We start from the raw sequence: 16,973 nt of genomic DNA on the forward strand, positions 1-16,973 counted from the left end.
CATGAATCTTTCATGTGTCAACATAATTACAGCATGCATGTCTAGTCAATACTCTTGGAGAGTTTATAAATCACTAGCTAATCTTCGGTATGAATTAAAATTGTCATTATTATCTTCATCCCCTCCCCTTACGGGAAATTGATAATAATACAGTAGACTCTCGCTATTCCGGCTCCCTGAAGTACGGCCACCTCGATCGATATACCGGCCATTTGGCTTGGCACGGAACGCTAGCTATATCCGACTAGAAAAACATTTGCAATGTGAAAAATTGCTAGGATTGGCCAGGGGAACCACAAAAAAGCGTGGAAACAAGAAATCAGACGAGAGCATAACTCCAATCCGTTACAACGTCAATCACATGTACTGGTAGTTTTCCCATGTTTTCCCAGCCAATATGCCACGCAATTTTTACTGGTGGAGTGATGACCAATCTCTATATATTTATTATACATCCATTTTGGAATGTGCGGGCACATAATCATGATGATTTGTGATGAATTGATGTTCCTAATACATGCAGTGTTGAGCACAGGTATACACACAGTCCATCCATGCGTAGTATCATGCACGGACCGTACTGGTGACCTGCATGGAATGATGTGGTGGATGGAAGCTGGTAGATGGATCTGGAACACTGTCTATTATTTAATATACTATGTATTGTACATGTTCATGACGTTGTAACGGATTGGAATTATTCTCTCGTCTGATTTCTTGTTTCCACGCTTTTTTGTGGTTCCCCTGGCCAATCCTAGCAATTTTTCACATTGCAAATGTTTTTCTAGTCGGATTCCCTTTCTTTTTCAGTACAGTTTACGTATCATGACATGCATAAGTGGAAAGTCAAGAGGCAGTACAGAAGTTCAAGAAGAGAAGACAGGACTAATCAGATATCTTCTCTAATATCTCTGGACTAATAATTAGCTATAATTAGTAATGAGTAATATTGCTTGATATGTTGAATTTGTGAATCAGTATTAAATGACAGCCATTAAGAGCATGATATCTAGCCAGTGCATATAGCATGCCTGTCAGAGAAAGGGAGCTAGAGCTGAACAGTGTGAATTCGAAGAAAAGCAACACCTCAGGCTCTGGAAAAGCACGTCGCACTGCACTGATTTTAGGCACGGTTTATTAGCCACGCCTATCTATTATTAATTGGCCACAAAGCAATTGCTGAGTCATTAAAGATGACGGAATTGTCTAGGTAAGAGAAATAGAGTCTGAGAGGTCATCTGCCTCATGGAAGCAATCGCAAATCTGAAGAAGCGCTTTTTAATCCAGGTTGTAGTCGTTTGGAAACCCTGTGCAGAATGTCCTGGAGATGGCTGTACTTGGAGCAAATGCTGGGCAAGTTACTTACTCACTTAGGCCAATGTTAATCAATGTCTTGTTTCTGGTTACCTCCTATGGGGGGTGATCAGTGCCAAAACCTCCAGTTCTTTTTATTTAGTACTAACATTATTTGCATGGTAAAGTTCTACATACAAATGACACGCTCTCTCTTATTTGCATGTGAAGTTCTACATACAAATGATACTCTCATTTGCATGGTGAAGTTCTACATACAAATGACACGCTCTCTCTTGTTTGCATGGTGATAATCTACATACAAATGATACTCTCATTTGCATAGTGAAGTTCTACATACAAATGACACGCTCTCTCTTATTTGCATGGTGATTTTCTACATACAAATGATACTCTTCTTTGCATGGTGAAGTTCTACATACAAATGACACGCTCTCTCTTATTTGCATGGTGATTTTCTACATATAAATGATACTCTTATTTGCATGGTGAAGTTCTACATACAAATGAGAAGTTCTACATACAAATAACGCTGCATGGCAAATGATATAAGCTTTGTTAGTTTTACAATGACACTCTCATATATATTTGCATTGACTTGAAACCACTCCCTTTTTCATCTATAAGGAAGGGCTCGGATGAAAAAGGGAAGGTTGGAATACAATTAGAACAAACCACTATATAACTGCATAATGTGTGGGTGTTTATTCAGCTTTGATCCCAGACCCCGCCAGAAATGTATTTTATACTCGAGGCTATATAGCAACAGAAATAGTACATGCGTGAGTGGTGGCACGCAAGTTGTTAGGACGTTAACATTGTGGGAGCGTGACATTCTTCACGCATGCCCCTATAGGACAACTGTAAATTTATAGTAGGCATATTGAAGGAGGACACAATTAACATTATAGTATAGACGGACATTTTAATTAACATATCAACTACGTGTTGGACACGCCCGCTCATGTGGCAATCCTTTTTGGTCACATAAGTGGGCGTGTCCAATAACAGAGTTAAAAAAATTACTCTCTCCCCTGAGCCTTTTCTTAGGTGAAAAGGAGTAGTTTCCAGTTCAGCAAATTAACTATGCAAATGCGAGAGTATCATTTGTATGTAGAGCTTCCCCATGTAAATGAGAGTATCATTTGTATGTAGAACTTCCCCATGCAAATGAGAGTATCATTTGTATGTAGAACTTCACCATGCAAACAAGAGAGAGCGTGTCATTTGTATGTAGAACTTCACCATGCAAATGAGAGTATCATTTGTATGTAGAACTTCACCATGCAAATAAGAGACAGCTCGTCATTTGTATGTAGAGCTTCACTATGCAAATGATTTTAGTACTAAATAAAAAGAGCTGGAGGTTTTGGCACTGATCACCCCCCATAACCTCCCTCCTCAAATTTCACTGCCTCATCAAAAAACTCATTATTATGACATCACTCCATTATTTTCATTAGCCACACCTACTTGTGGGTGTGTCACATGATAAAATAGCATAGATTGCAGCATAGATTAGGTAAGATTTTCCTTATTTCATATTTGTGGTTTTATTGTATATCCAGTGTGGTTATTTTAATTAACAGGAAATGGGGTTTTACAGGAAGTGATGTCACAATAATGAATAATGATAACCTCCCTCCCTCACTAGTGGTAAGGTGATTTCCAAACCAGAACAAGACATTGACGAACACTGGCCTTACTTACTTACTTAGAGTCAGTCAGACAAAGAGCGGTGAAACGTAGAAATAGTACAATTTTTAAAATGACAATATTCATTCACTTACTTACTTACTTAGTCAGTCAGACAAAGAGCGGTGAAACGTAGAAATAGTACAATTTTTAAAATGACAATATTCATTCATTAAAATGTTCATGGATTATGAAATGAGAGATACAAAGAGAGAAAAGGCTAAATAAACTATCTGTCTAGCCAGTTTCTTGATGTGGCCTTTCCCTGCAGAGATAGAACAGTTTGAACATGAGTCAAAATAATTGAAATATTGCTAAACACGGGCAAACCCACTGCCAATCCTATGTAAAACCTACTGGTTCATGAACTTTGTTCTGCACAGTCAGCAAAGCCAAGTGGGCTACACGCCCACAAGCATAGTGATAAAGCCACAAGCCACCGCATGTTAGGGACAGAACTAGCCTCGATTCCATTAATCGGCCTTGAATCGAGGCTAACATCAGCTTAGCTCTCTATTAGTCGGGCGCCGCCCTCTACCGTTGCCCGGAAGGAGGTCGGGAATCAAGCCTATCCATAGCCTCGAATCCAGGCCGATTAAAATACGTATTTTAATCGGCCTGGTCTCGAGGCTAGCTTATCCACAGTTTTGTTCTGTTGTTGGAAATCCAACAATTCCACCAGCTCCAATCAAATTGCAGTATCTCAAGGGGATTGGTCACACCCACTCAACTGTACCACGTGTGAATTTTGGAACAAAACTGTGGATAGGCTTGATTCCCGACCTCCTTCAAGGAGGGCGGCGGCGCTCGACTAGCTCTCTATTGCGTTGTTCCAGAAGGCTTTCATACTAGTCTGAAGCCAGAAGAGGCTCTCATCTACTTCTATGACGGTTGTATAGTCAGGATGTCTTACCTTGGATCTGTACAGGCTATGGGAAGTGTATGGTGCCTCAAACTGCTACTTGCGAAGACAACCCGGCTATAGGACCATCCTAGACGTAGATGAGAGCCTCCTCTGTCTTAAAACTAGTGTTCAAGCCTTCTAGACCAACGCAATTAGACGGCATAAGCCACAGCTTTACAGAACTCAGTCATAGAGATAAAGTATTACGGAACATATTTTTAGTAAAGGGACTAATTTCCTGTGTAATTTACTAAGGTTTTACTTTCGTAGTACGATAGCCTCGATTCCAAGCCGCTGAGATTCTGGGTAATTTGAAGCGCATGCGCACTATCAACCCTGCAATAGGTACCAGGCCGTATTTTAATCGGCCTTGAATCAAGGCTAGGACAGAACATACACAGAGGGCTATATCAGACAGTATATCAATTAAAGTGTTTGTATCGAAATTTAGTGAGTTCTATCAGTTCTCGTATTATTCTTGAAAAATAAGAGGTCACTTTGATCTTTACTGAAGTTAATGTAGGCAATCTTTTGTCTTTTTATCCTTCGTGTAGGTGCGCCTCTGGGCCCCTGCTCTCACTAATTGCATGTTCATTCATTTTTGTTGTCACATATACTTCAGTTCAGTTTTGTCTTGCCAAAGTAAATTTAACTGAATGTAAAGTTGTTTGAAGAGTGTAGCAGATTGACACATAGATCGATACAATTGCATTACGCGAGACTAGCATGCATTCATTGGTGAGTCAAAGACCTATAATTATACCAAAACAACAACCCTACACATTGTCAATTTAATATCTGTATATACCCGTATCCTCCTAGAGGAGCCCCAATACCATCACAGATAATCATGCTAACATGCACAGAGCAACTGTCCTATTTGCAAAAAAAATATTAACTTAAGTTAAAATCAACAAACATCCACTTATATATAATTATAGTGAAACATAATCAGTTATGGTGAAGGTTAAGGCATGTTATATAATTATGGCCCAACATTAACAGCATATGGGAAGAGCTGGCTGTATACAAAGTAACAGGAGCAAGGTTATAGAGATAAAGTAAGTCTTAACCCTTTAACCGTCGGATTCTTAATTAACAGTGAAGTGAAATGTTTGTAAATTCTCTATCGGGTTTCCAGAGCAATAAAATGCCTAGCAACCATATACCAATAGAATGCCCATACAACAAGGAATAAAATGGTGCAACATGTGTTGCCATAACAACCATGGTTATTACGCTCACCTGTTTTTATCATTTTAAATGCTCGGCCAGCGGTGAGATAAAATCCAAAAATTTTTTTTTATGGATCAGCCGGTATAAAGGCTTGACTAAGCTTGATTTTCACATCATATGAATGTAACAGTGCTAAGATATATCAATTTGAAGTACAATACGTACATGTATTACTATCGGTAAACGATCTATGAAATTTACAAGCTCACATAAAGACTGTTCGTTACTGCTAATTCTATTTTAGCTATACTATACTTACACTACTGATATTCTAGCTATACTATACTACTTGCCAGAGTCACACAGTGAGCCCTCTCCTGGTCTTTCACCGTCCTGGTCCATAGCGCTAGCGTCTAGGTCCATGTCATGCATGTCCTCAGTCCCAGACAGTTCATCAGCGTCTGGCATAAAGCTGGTAGCCTTTGGGAGGTATCCTACTATCCCCTCTCCTTCATAGGCACTGTCATCACCAGAGGAGACATCGCCATTGCTGTCCTCAAGCTGTTCAAGCACATCGGCACAAGTAAACAATCTAGCCATAGCTATAAACTTCGTGCAGTAAAAGATGCTAATAAAATTTTAACATAGCAACGTGGCTTGGACTAAATTGCACGTGATTCTACAGCTCTTCCTCTATACAGGGATGTGCGTAGTTCGAGCTACTTCCTAAGTATCACAGAATTAGAATTTCGCAAAAAAAGTCACTATTACGGGCCACGATCGTGGCCCGTGACGGAACCAGGTATATAGTGTAATTCCTACAACAATATATAATGTATGAGACAAAGAAAACAGAAAAGGAGAGCCTAGGGGACTGATGTCTCCTTCGCAAGCCCTTGTTTTTCTGTTCATTTTGTCACAATAGTTTAGACGAATTCATTTGGAGGAAGAAAGAAAAGAGGAAGAGATAAAACCTATTTTAAGGCGACCCTCCAAATATGCGACCCTAGCAATTTTCTAACTCTAAAAGTAGCGACAGCTGCAAGACAATTGTTTTTTAAATATCATGTCCTAAATAGAGGTAAATGAGAGCCACACCCTAGCCTCGATTTATAGCCTATAATTATACTATCGAGGCAAGTAGACTATATTATAGGTAGAGTTACCTAGCTCAAATCAAATGCGCCTAAATATGCGACACCAGGACTATAACTGGAATTAAAAGTATCGTCTTAAATCGAGGTCTTACAGTAGCAGGCTCTCCTCAATCTCTTCCTTTTTTCTTTCTTTATTCCTCCAAATTCTCCCGTACTTTTTCTTATTGTATATAGAAAAAGACTAACCGAGGCTAGCTCTAGGATACTAATTATCCGCCCACGCCTCGCCCACGCAGTGTGTTATTGCTGAGTGTAATCATAATAATTATTATTAGTGTAATCAGAGGTAATTGCTTGAGCTGCACTGCTACGTACACATATACTCATTAGGTACCAGCTGTCCCGAATTGGCCAGGACAGTCCCAGATCAGTTAGCACCCCTGTCCCTTGTCCCGAAAAAAAATTGCTATTCACCTCAGATATCCAAGGTTGCTGATTCTGATGGCTGGGTTAAATAAAGCTTATCAAGCCTGGAACAGCTTGGAACTACTGCTAGAATCTTCAAACAATGAACAAAACGCAGCTTTATACACAAGAGTTATAGTTAGGCCACTCCAATAAAGAACTTAGTTTCCCGTCCAGAGCGCGCATGCTTTTCAGCTACCGTACGGGTGGAAAATATCGAGTGGTGTAAAATTTCATGCAATTCAGAATATTTTGCGGGTAGTAAATTTCGTGGAGTTAGGGTGTGGCACATATCTCGCATGCGCATACGAAGCCTTCCATGGGTTCTAATTTTTGTGTTCCGCAGCCACCCATGAAAAACGCAAAATTATCAAAATTTTCATCCATTTATTGACCTTTGTACCCTTTTAATATGACATCATCAAGCCCCAAGGCCATGTAGCTGCAAGCAAAATACACTTTTTGAATGTAATAAAGTATTATAATGATATTCATAATAATGGATATATGGTAATGAAAAGCTCGCCCTCATCAAAATCCTGAGATTTCAGGACGGGAAACTAAGTTCTTTGTTGGAGTGGCCTTCAGGGGCGGATCCAGGGGGTGATTTTGAGGGGCTGAAGCCCCCCCCTTTTGAAAAAACTACCTATGTATTGCTAGTCTGAGGTTACAACAATTTTGCCACCAACCTTGTTACTTATGCATCTGCATGTAGACTCACTGACTTAAGAGATGCTAGACAACAGCCAAGTCTAGCTACTAAGAGTATAAAGGATGTAGGCTAGCTAGCTGGACATACTAGCTATATAGCTAGCTAGCTAGAACTAATATAAAAGTGCATAGGTCAACTATTGCTGTTGCTGAGTCAGCTCCTTGTGCAATGTTTGTAGCCTCGATCATATCCCAGGCCTCTAGGCCTTGTGAAGGAGGCTATATATTGTGCATGCTGTTGAGCTGCAACATGGAGGAGATCTCAGACTTTTTCAGCTAGTTGCAAGGAAGCAGCCTTACCTCCTCTCACTCTCAGTGCAGTCTGGGTAGGCATTGTGATTCTTTTATGTACCAAGACAGTGGCGTAGCCAGGATTTTGGGAAGGGCAGGGCTCAAATCCATTGAGCAGGGCCAGAGCAGGCGCTGAATAGCTTGAAATTTTACCTAAAAAAAAAGGTCATCACTTTTCATCAGCAGTAAGCATGCGCAGTAGATGGCCCTGCCCACATTTCCATTGAATGACATCATTCTAGTAACTATACACATGCAGTACAGTGCAGAATAGATTGACAGATCATAGATGTAGGAGAGAGGGATTGGAAACGGTAGATTTCAATGTACTTCACATATGACCTCGATAAACATCCGCGCCTCGCTTAATGAGGGCTAATCTATTCCCCAGGAACTTCGCAGGTAACTGAGATTATTGCAAATCTAGGATTTTATGAGTTGTCACTAGTATTCTGTCAAGTTTTCCAGTATCCAGTGCAACTGTGCTTTATATAGATAGTGAATAACCATTATTCAAGCTCTATTTACCGTTGCAACTATCTTCTTCATTGAATTTAGGTAAGTTTAATCTTGTATTGTACACATTTATTCCTTTTTCTCTGAAATGATTAATGTTTAGGTCGTATAAATTATACTTCAATATGCTTGTTGGTAAATCATGTGGTATCACCCCAAGCCAAAGAAAATTAGTCATACATCAGCTGGTAGAATTTAGTGCTAGAAAAAAGTTGAATTAAAGAGCACTACTAAAGATCCCTTTTTTGGGAATACGCTAAGCGTTACAGAAATTTTAATTTTAGGCATACATTCCCTTATGATTGGTGATCACCCCAAGAGCATTAGTTTTGGATCAGGTGGATGTATAGCTTTTGTGTGCATGAATGTGTAGTCACCTATTTTTACCTCATAATTGTTATTGGCCCGGTAGTAGATTGTGGTGAAGGGCCTGTAGGCCCGAGATATTTAACTACTACAAATGCTGTTTCATCTATATTTTATATAGCAATACCTCGCAAGCCAAAACTTACTGAGTACGCTGAAGAAAAGAAGACAGAAGAATACCCCTCCTCTCTACACCCCTACACGTCACCGCCCTCGTAAATGTTATCGGCTGTTCCGGCTATATATACACCCTTGTATACCTCACCAGCTTCTCTCCATCTAAGACTGTCTGATTAGAGTGCTAAACTAATCATAATTATAGCTGCATAATAATCATTTTTATCGTGTAAGTTTTTGTTAATGTTGTTCGGTTTGATCCCACTCGTTTTACACTTAGAAAGCAACTGGCAGTGCTGTGGAGTGTTTTTGTTGTCCCCAAGTGTATGTAATTATACTTAATGAATTGGAAATTGAAATGTACGCTCACCAGCCTAGTATATATATATATAGTACAATTGATTCATCAAAAGTGAAAACAATAAATTATTATTAAGAAAGTTACATGGTGTATTATGTATCTTGTCGTATGAATGATCATGGTTATTGCCTCAAACTAGTGGACTTCTTGATGGTTTTCTTTTTCATTTAATTAAGTTGGCAGCAAAAGAGAAGCCTCTGAGTGTCACAAATACATTCACAATTTCAGGGAACTAAGCATCCTCTGATGATTTTATATCTACTGTGAAACAAGTATCCAATACCACTAGCTCTGCACATTCTCCTTACTATTACCATGTACCACCAATGCACTGTTGTGTTGATTGTGTCTCTTTCCCTCTTCTTTCACCGCTTATGCAATGACATTTTGAGGCAAGAAAAGAAGACAAGAAAGCGAGGCGCGAATGTTTTCCGAGGCCCACTTCCGTTTCCAATCCCTCTCTCCTACATCTATGGACAGATCAAGCTGAGTTGGAGTTGATGAAACACAAAAGGGGGGGCTCTAGCCCCGTCAGCCCCCCTCTGCCTACGCCACTGCAAGAGTGCATGAATGTAGATGTAACATCTACAGTATACATCCTTTTGTTGATTAGAACGAGTTTTTTGTATTAACTTTTTCATATTCAGTATTCACTTATTAATATGACAGTTCAAAGGTAAAAGTGTGAAAAAGCAAAAAATTTCGCCTCCGGCGAGGTGGGAGGGGGATGCTCCCCCTTCCACACCCACCCCCGGGTGGCTCCGCCACCCTCGTACAGGGCTTTGCCCTCTCTACTAGCCCCCCCCTTTCATTTTTCCTGGATCCGCCCCTGGCCTTAGCTAGCTAGCTCGATCAGTCTAATAAGTGGGCGGGGCTCACCTGCTTGTGCAATTAATGACATCATTATTATTATAAGCATTGATGTGCAGTGAGTTAGTGAAGCCAAATTGAGAGCATCCCCACAACAATTTACATGTACTTTTTCCCAAAAATTCGACTCCTTTGGTGGCCTGCCATTAGGCCTGTGCCAAATATTCTGGAATAATTTTTTGAATAAACAATTTGAATAATAGACACTGTGAAAACAGTTTAACGATATTCATTGAGTTGCACATGCGCAGTAGCTCAGAACACGCCTACATTTTACATGGCAGTAAACCTGATGTTAGTCCAATCAATGTTGAGACCACATTTTTTTTGTGCTAAAGTTTGTTATTTCGCTGCTAAAATAGGTGTTTATTTCGCTGCAATGTATGTTAAATAATAGGTGACATCAATTTGAATAATAGGCTGATAAAGTTGAATAAATAATTTGAATAATAGGTGAAAAAATTGGCACAGGCCTACCTGCCATGCACTTGGGGCTATAACACCCCCATCATGTTTTGTCCCTGAAATGGAATTAAGTTGGCACCTATGCGTACCTCCCCTGCACAGTTCGAGTTCATTAGGAATCTATACATGGCATTTTATATAGTGTTTGTGTGCTGTCTGTGATGATTATGATGCGATCAAGTTCTATTTAAACAATTAAACACCGTTAAGCGGATTTAGCCCATACTGCACTGGTCTGCTGTCTAATATATACTACTGCATTACTGCTGCATAGAGCTTGAGCTATAGCTGCACCCAAGAGAAAACTAAGGTAACCGAACAGCTGACATGATTGTTTGATACCTTCGATATAAGGCTAATAATCAAGCGCCCTGTGTGACTGTGCTCCCACACACACACAGTCAGCACGAGTGTAGAGTCACTGTATCAACTGCTATATAGGAGTACAGAAAGGGGCCAGTCCAGAGAAGCTTAAGAATTAAGGTGTATCGGAAAATGGCCTTGTGTTACCATCCCGACAAGAACCAGGGCAATCCAGAGGCAGAGGAAATGGTAACAAAAAGGATATTGCAATGTATTTTTATTTTCCTGAGTACATCATATTTACCCCCCCCCATCACATGCAGGCAGGCACACATGCACCCACATGCACACACACACACACACACACACACATGCACATGCACCCACACACACACACACACCCACACACACACACACACACACACATGCACATGCATGCTCACACACACACACACACTATTATATAGTTCAAGGAGGTAAATAATGCGAATGCCAGTTTGACGAATAAAGCCTCGAAGATCCACGTTGAGAATACGTCTGAACAGATCGATAAGAAGGTATTAATATATCAATGACTTCACAATAACATTTTGATCGTCCATAACTTGAGCTAGGAGCAACACAAAATTGTATGCTTATCCTTTTCAACCCAATTTTCAAACATTTTGGTGCAAAATTTAAGGATTGATTATACTATTTTATAGGGCTCCTTCTATTAGGCCAAGCAAAGTCAATTTTGTAGTTTCTCTATTATCTGCTATTATTCCTAAAATAGCAAGCGGATTAAGGCATTTGATGATAATGATATTCATAGAATTTTAATTGAAAACACCCCTCTAACTTCCTCTATAAGCAGAGATGCATAATTTTTACTAATTAATTTTAGTCATAATTATATTCATGACCAAAAACCATACAAATTTATCTTTTTCTTTTCTTTTAGTGCCTTTAATTTGAGGTCACGTGATATTTGTAAAGCTGCCAATTTCCAAGCGCAAGGGCCTGAGAAACTACAAATTGACTTTGCATGGCCTTAGATCACCAGGATAAAACATCTCAAATTTTGTTTTTCAGATCCGCAGTGTCCCTAAGTACGAGTGCTTCAATAAGTGTGCAGATATCACTTGCATCCTCACTGGCTGCTGCCTCTGTGGTTTTTGCTGTGTTTACTGTTGCTTCTATTGTTGTGGGGATTGCATACCAACTGGACGTGAGTGTGCATGTGTTTAGCAGTGGGCATGCAGAAGCATCCGCTTAGAAGTAGCTACTGTAAGAGTATAGATAGTTATCCTAGTAGGTGGCGACTGTAAAGTGTGTCCATGCAAGACAAGAACGTGTGCCGAGCATTCTTATCTTGGATACACTTTAAATGCAGCCATCCATACCGTTACAGCAGTCAAGATGATTAGTAAAACCAGTAGGTTTTACATAGGATTGGCAGTGGGTTTGCCCGTGTTTAGCAATATTTCAATTATTTTGACTCATGTTCAAACTGTTCTATCTCTGCAGGGAAAGGCCACATCAAGAAACTGAATGGACAGATAGTTTATTTAGCCTTTTCTCTCTTTGTATCTCTCATTTCATAATCCATGAAAGTTCTAAATGTATGAATATTGTCATTTTAAAAATTAAGAAGGCGATCGGAAAATGGCCTTGCGTTACCATCCCAACAAAACCAGGACCCAGAGGCAGAGGAAATAGTACGATAAGACATAGCAATGTGCAGTAATTTAATCCTTTACCCCCCTCCACCCCCCCCCCCCCCACACACACTTAGTTCAAGGACGTGAATAATGCAAATTCCATTCTGACAAATGAAACCAAAAAGAAGATCTACGATCAGTACTGGTCCAGGGGACTGTCCCTGGTGGAACAAGTTGGAGCGGAGGTGACTTGACAAAATTTTTTAAGCAATTCATTTGGGAGCATGCACTAAATGTGTGCTATTGGGAAGATAAAATGCTGCCTCTAAGACTCAGCCTCTTGTGCTTAGATCCACAGCAACACTGTGGGTTTTTTTACGTTGATACAACTGTACATAACAGGCATGTACATGTAGGTTGTATGAAATAGTGAAACAAGCAATAGTATTGTACAAACTGTTAACTGAGGTGGCTCAACTGAGATGTCACTATTCTTCAGGGCATTGTGGGTCTTAAAAACTGTCTTCCCTCTACAGAACCTTGCTGCGTATAGGTTCCTGGAGAACAAGTGCTTCAAGGCGTGTGTGGCGATCACTTGCCTCCTCACTGGCTGTTGCTTCTGCTGCTGTTTCTGTGGTTGTTGCTGTTGCTGCTGCCTTTGTGGTGCCTGTACACCAAAGAGAGACCCGGGGGATGAGTGGGGTACGTGTGTGTGCAGTACTGGTGGTATATATATCTCCAACAGAAAAGAGCCCCATCATCCCCGAGGCAACAACTGGCAGAGAAGACAAACAAGAAATAGATGCTTAGTGAAAAACGGACAACATACCATTCTTGATTCGAGAGACCATCTCCACTGCACAGTGAACATTGTAGCGTACCTCGTACTCAACATCTGAAAACTGACAAAACACAATTATTGTTTCACAGCCTTAAATAACTTACCAGTTTGGAGAGGGCTGTTAGTGTATCTAATTGAAGGAATGTCTGCCGTCCAAGAGAATGTTCTGTATAATTATATTGAAACGATCAATCAAGGATAGCAATCACGTATCCCTATAATGATTATCAATCACTCTCAAGTGATCTAATATTCCCAAAATGTACTAGAGAAGTCTATTAAATGAGCAACATAACACATGCATAACTAGCCTCGATCCCAGCTAGGCCGAGTTTTCGCTTTTATAACGGTTAGGTGAACAACGTTATAAAAGCGAAAACTCGGCCTGGGATCGAGGCTAACACATAACATGTTCCCCCTATGTGTGTTTCCTGTGTAGATTGGTTCCGTGTGTACACTGACGGGAGGCCGGTGTGATCGTGCATCACTATACAACAAGCTCCACCTACTCCTGCTCAGTCAGATGATTGGGGTACGGAGGTTTTGAATTATTGAACATCTTTTATTTATGTTAATCCCTGTCCAGAGTGAGTGCTTTAACGTACTGCGGACTGAGCAGCAACTCGGCTACGTGGTGTTCTGCTTCTCATGCAAGAGAGAACTATGGAACAGGTACCACCCCCACCCCCCCCCCACACACGCACACACACACACACACACACACACACACACACACACACAGGCTAGTGCTCATACAGAGCCAAGCCTACAACTTCCTGTTTGACTACCACAACTCCACCCTGAGCTCTCCATCATTTAACGAGACATTTGTCGAACAACTGTCTGTTCTACGCTCCACCCTAGAGGAGAGAGACCTCACACTGGGGGATCGTTCCAATCGCCTGTGGGCACAAGTCAACTCAGGGCAACAACAGTTCACGTATAACCAAGAGTTGGTCGATATTATCAACGAAGGAAGTGACGAACTAAATGCTCAGACTATGAGAGATTTCTATGAGGACCACATCCTGAAGGCACAGAAGTTAGTGACTGTGTGCTGAATGGACATGGACAGGACTTCCCGCTACCCAGTGACCTCATAGCCATTGACTACTCTCAGTTGAACCAAACCTCGAACAACTTTCCTGTTTAGTAGATTTTGTGATTAATAACTTTATGAGACCATTAATATGATATTATTTTGTGATTTCTGTTTTCGTATTATGGAATTAATTTATGCTGTGTTTTGTACCAAATTATGTGATTGTAAAGCCAAACAAAAATTAATTCATGATTTTGACATAATCATTTAAATTATAGAAGTATTAAAAATGGAATTGTTAAGTCAAAGTTTAGTACAAGAAGAGTACTAGACTGATAGCCATGACAACCATCCCTGCGATCAGGAACCCGTTAACCAGGGGACCCCCCGTGGTGTCAAATCTCCGTGCTGTGGGAAGTAATTCTTTGATTGATATGAACACCATCATGCCTGAGATGAGACCGAATGCTATCCCATAGACAAGTGGACCAAATACATTCTTGAGCACCAGCCAACCGAGCAGAGCTCCTGTGTGGGTGTGTGTGGGGGGGGGGGGTTAGTGTGTGTGTGGGAGGGTGTGGGGCTAGTGTGTGGGTGGGTGGGGAGTTAGGAATAAAAGCAGTTGATTTGATCTCAAATAAAATAATGCTAGGTCGCCAACTCTGATATAAAAGCGAAAACTCGGCCTGGGAACGAGGCTAGATAATAATATCAGTTGCCACAATGTTAAAGGAGGAATTGAGCTGCTTAACAATAGTGATAAATACATGTACTGTAACTATAAAGGTGATTGCTCAATAACTACGAGGTGTTGAACAACTGTCAAGGTTAGGGTAAATCAATACTCACCTAAAGGCTCAGAGACGCCTGATAGAAACGCCCAGAGGAATCCCTTCCACCGCTTCCCAGTGGCATAGTAGACTGGCATGGCTACACACACACCCTCGGGAATGTTGTGGAATGCTATGGCGATACACAGTGCCACTCCCAGTGAAGGGTCAGAGAGAGTGGCTACAAACGTGGCTAGACCCTCGGGGAAGTTATGGATGGCTATAGCCAGTCCTGTGTGTGTGGGTGTGTGTGTGCGTGCGTGCGTGCGTGTGTGTGTGTGTGTGTGTGTGTGCATGTGTGTGTGTGTGTGTGTGTGTGTGTGTGTGTGACAAGTGTGAGACTAAACATCATCGTAATACTCGTACACTAAATGTCCCTAACATATATATATTGTATCAAGGAATAATACAAACATAACTTAATTAATAGCAGGGTAAGTTTTCTATAGACGCCTACCAGTCAGGATGCCCATTCTATGCAGCTTCTTGGCATCCTTGCCCAACACCTCAGTCACCTCTTTAAACTCCACTGGACCTTGTGGCTCAAAGCTATCATCATGTGTCTGCATGGAGAAAATAAAAGCTTTTTGGGATCAAATAACAGAAATTAATGTTTCAAATGAGATCAAATGACAATTTATAATTCAGAGTGTTCACACCATCATGCTCTAACAATGATAGCAACACATGAAGGATGACAGGAATGCTATCACTATAGCAACCATTAACTAGTCACTAAGCAACACACATGTACCTGATCGACCATCTCTATAGATAAGATGCCCTTCTCACAAGCCCTCGTAGTCCCCCCGCCCCCTCACTCCTCACAGAAGACACACCATCACCGCCCACGTCAATAGCACTGTCACTACCGCCCACCTCGGGGATCACCGCATTCATTCTCAATAAACTGCTGTTGGAAAACAACTCGTTAACACTTGTACCAGCATAATTGTGAGTGTTCTCTGATACTCCATTGGATTGAACTGACACGGACACAGACTCCAAGTGATCCACGCCAGGTTGCTCGTTGTTGTTGTTGCTAGGCAACACGCTCGTACACGTTCCAATACTTGGTCCACGACTAACGGCATCGTCGTTGCTAGGGGTAACTTGGTTGCTATGGTTATCCTCCAACGGCGACTGTAGTTCAACTGAATTACTGGCAGTAGACAAATCACTGGAAACACTCGTTTGAAGAGTTAAGCGTTTTGTATTATTCGATCTTCTTCTTATAGGATTAGTGAATCGATAACTCTTCCCTTCTGTATCACCAGACGTCTTCTTGCAGCAGCATGCTAGACCACAGTCGAGCTTTTGCAGTAGAGACACCAGTACATCCAATAACACAGTGATGATAATGCCACCAAAGAAGCAAGCTGCAGTGACAAGATCGTAATGGTTGGGGGTTGCACAACAAAAGTACCACTTTGATTTAGTCCAAATTTCGGTGAAGGATACATACAACATCACGCCTGCAGCTAGCGCAAGTCCAGCGGCTAGGTAGAGAGTGTTTGAACGTTTTATACAAGGGACAAACGGTAGTAGTGCTCCTATAGTAGTGGAGAGACCAGCTGCAATCGTGAGGCCAAACGCTAGGCTAACGTTGTCCCCCGAGTTGACTGGTTCGCACAGGGAGGGATCAGGGCACGAGTCATATGCATACTCTAGGTCCAGGCATTGTGAGTAGTTGGTGGAGCTGTTGTTGTCAGTGGTTGAACAGTTGGTTGTGTTTAGAGGGGAGCCGCCCGCTCTACTGGAGAGGGAGATCAGAACTAGGCACAGTGTCCATCGTCTTGGGAGTATCTTATTCACCATCTCATGAATCTGGTCGATAGTCAAGTCTACTAAACAGCCTAGCTAGATATAGTTACACTTCCGCATGCGACAACACAACACAATAGCGCAGCACTTGTCACGCCCATCTTTTTGCCCAAGTTGCTGACACAGCAATTATTTTTGACAG

At 41.1% G+C, this 16,973-nt stretch overlaps 2 protein-coding genes across 13 annotated transcripts; one reads left to right on the plus strand and one right to left on the minus strand.

Moving 5' to 3' along the window:
- Positions 1-1,159: 1,159 nt before the first annotated feature.
- LOC135333201 (dnaJ homolog subfamily C member 5-like) lies at positions 1,160-14,440 on the plus strand. Of its 12 annotated transcripts, XM_064528112.1 has the most exons (8): positions 1,301-1,353; positions 11,119-11,208; positions 11,726-11,861; positions 12,429-12,539; positions 12,831-12,996; positions 13,575-13,667; positions 13,722-13,807; positions 13,878-14,440. In XM_064528112.1, the coding sequence occupies exons 4-8, from the start codon at positions 12,466-12,468 to the stop codon at positions 14,194-14,196; spliced, it is 738 nt and encodes a 245-aa protein (XP_064384182.1). In that variant the 5' UTR covers positions 1,301-1,353; positions 11,119-11,208; positions 11,726-11,861; positions 12,429-12,465; the 3' UTR covers positions 14,197-14,440. The 12 variants fall into 12 exon arrangements, 11 of the variants coding, with proteins under 11 accessions (XP_064384179.1, XP_064384181.1, XP_064384186.1 ...); XR_010393775.1 differs by lacking the exons at positions 11,726-11,861; positions 13,878-14,440 and adding an exon at positions 10,790-10,900 and having other exon boundaries at positions 1,160-1,353; XM_064528115.1 differs by lacking the exons at positions 11,726-11,861; positions 13,722-13,807; positions 13,878-14,440 and adding exons at positions 4,468-8,211; positions 8,657-10,658; positions 10,750-10,900 and having other exon boundaries at positions 1,214-1,353; positions 12,831-13,662.
- Positions 14,376-16,903, minus strand: LOC135333069 (uncharacterized). The gene is made up of 4 exons (XM_064527999.1): positions 15,782-16,903; positions 15,465-15,570; positions 15,027-15,239; positions 14,376-14,705 (listed from the first exon to the last, which is right to left on the minus strand). The coding sequence occupies exons 1-4, from the start codon at positions 16,823-16,825 to the stop codon at positions 14,488-14,490; spliced, it is 1,581 nt and encodes a 526-aa protein (XP_064384069.1). The 5' UTR covers positions 16,826-16,903; the 3' UTR covers positions 14,376-14,487.
- Positions 16,904-16,973: the final 70 nt, after the last annotated feature.

The sequence above is a fragment of the Halichondria panicea genome, chromosome 3 (assembly GCF_963675165.1).
Source record: "Halichondria panicea chromosome 3, odHalPani1.1, whole genome shotgun sequence".
NCBI lineage: Eukaryota > Metazoa > Porifera > Demospongiae > Suberitida > Halichondriidae > Halichondria > Halichondria panicea.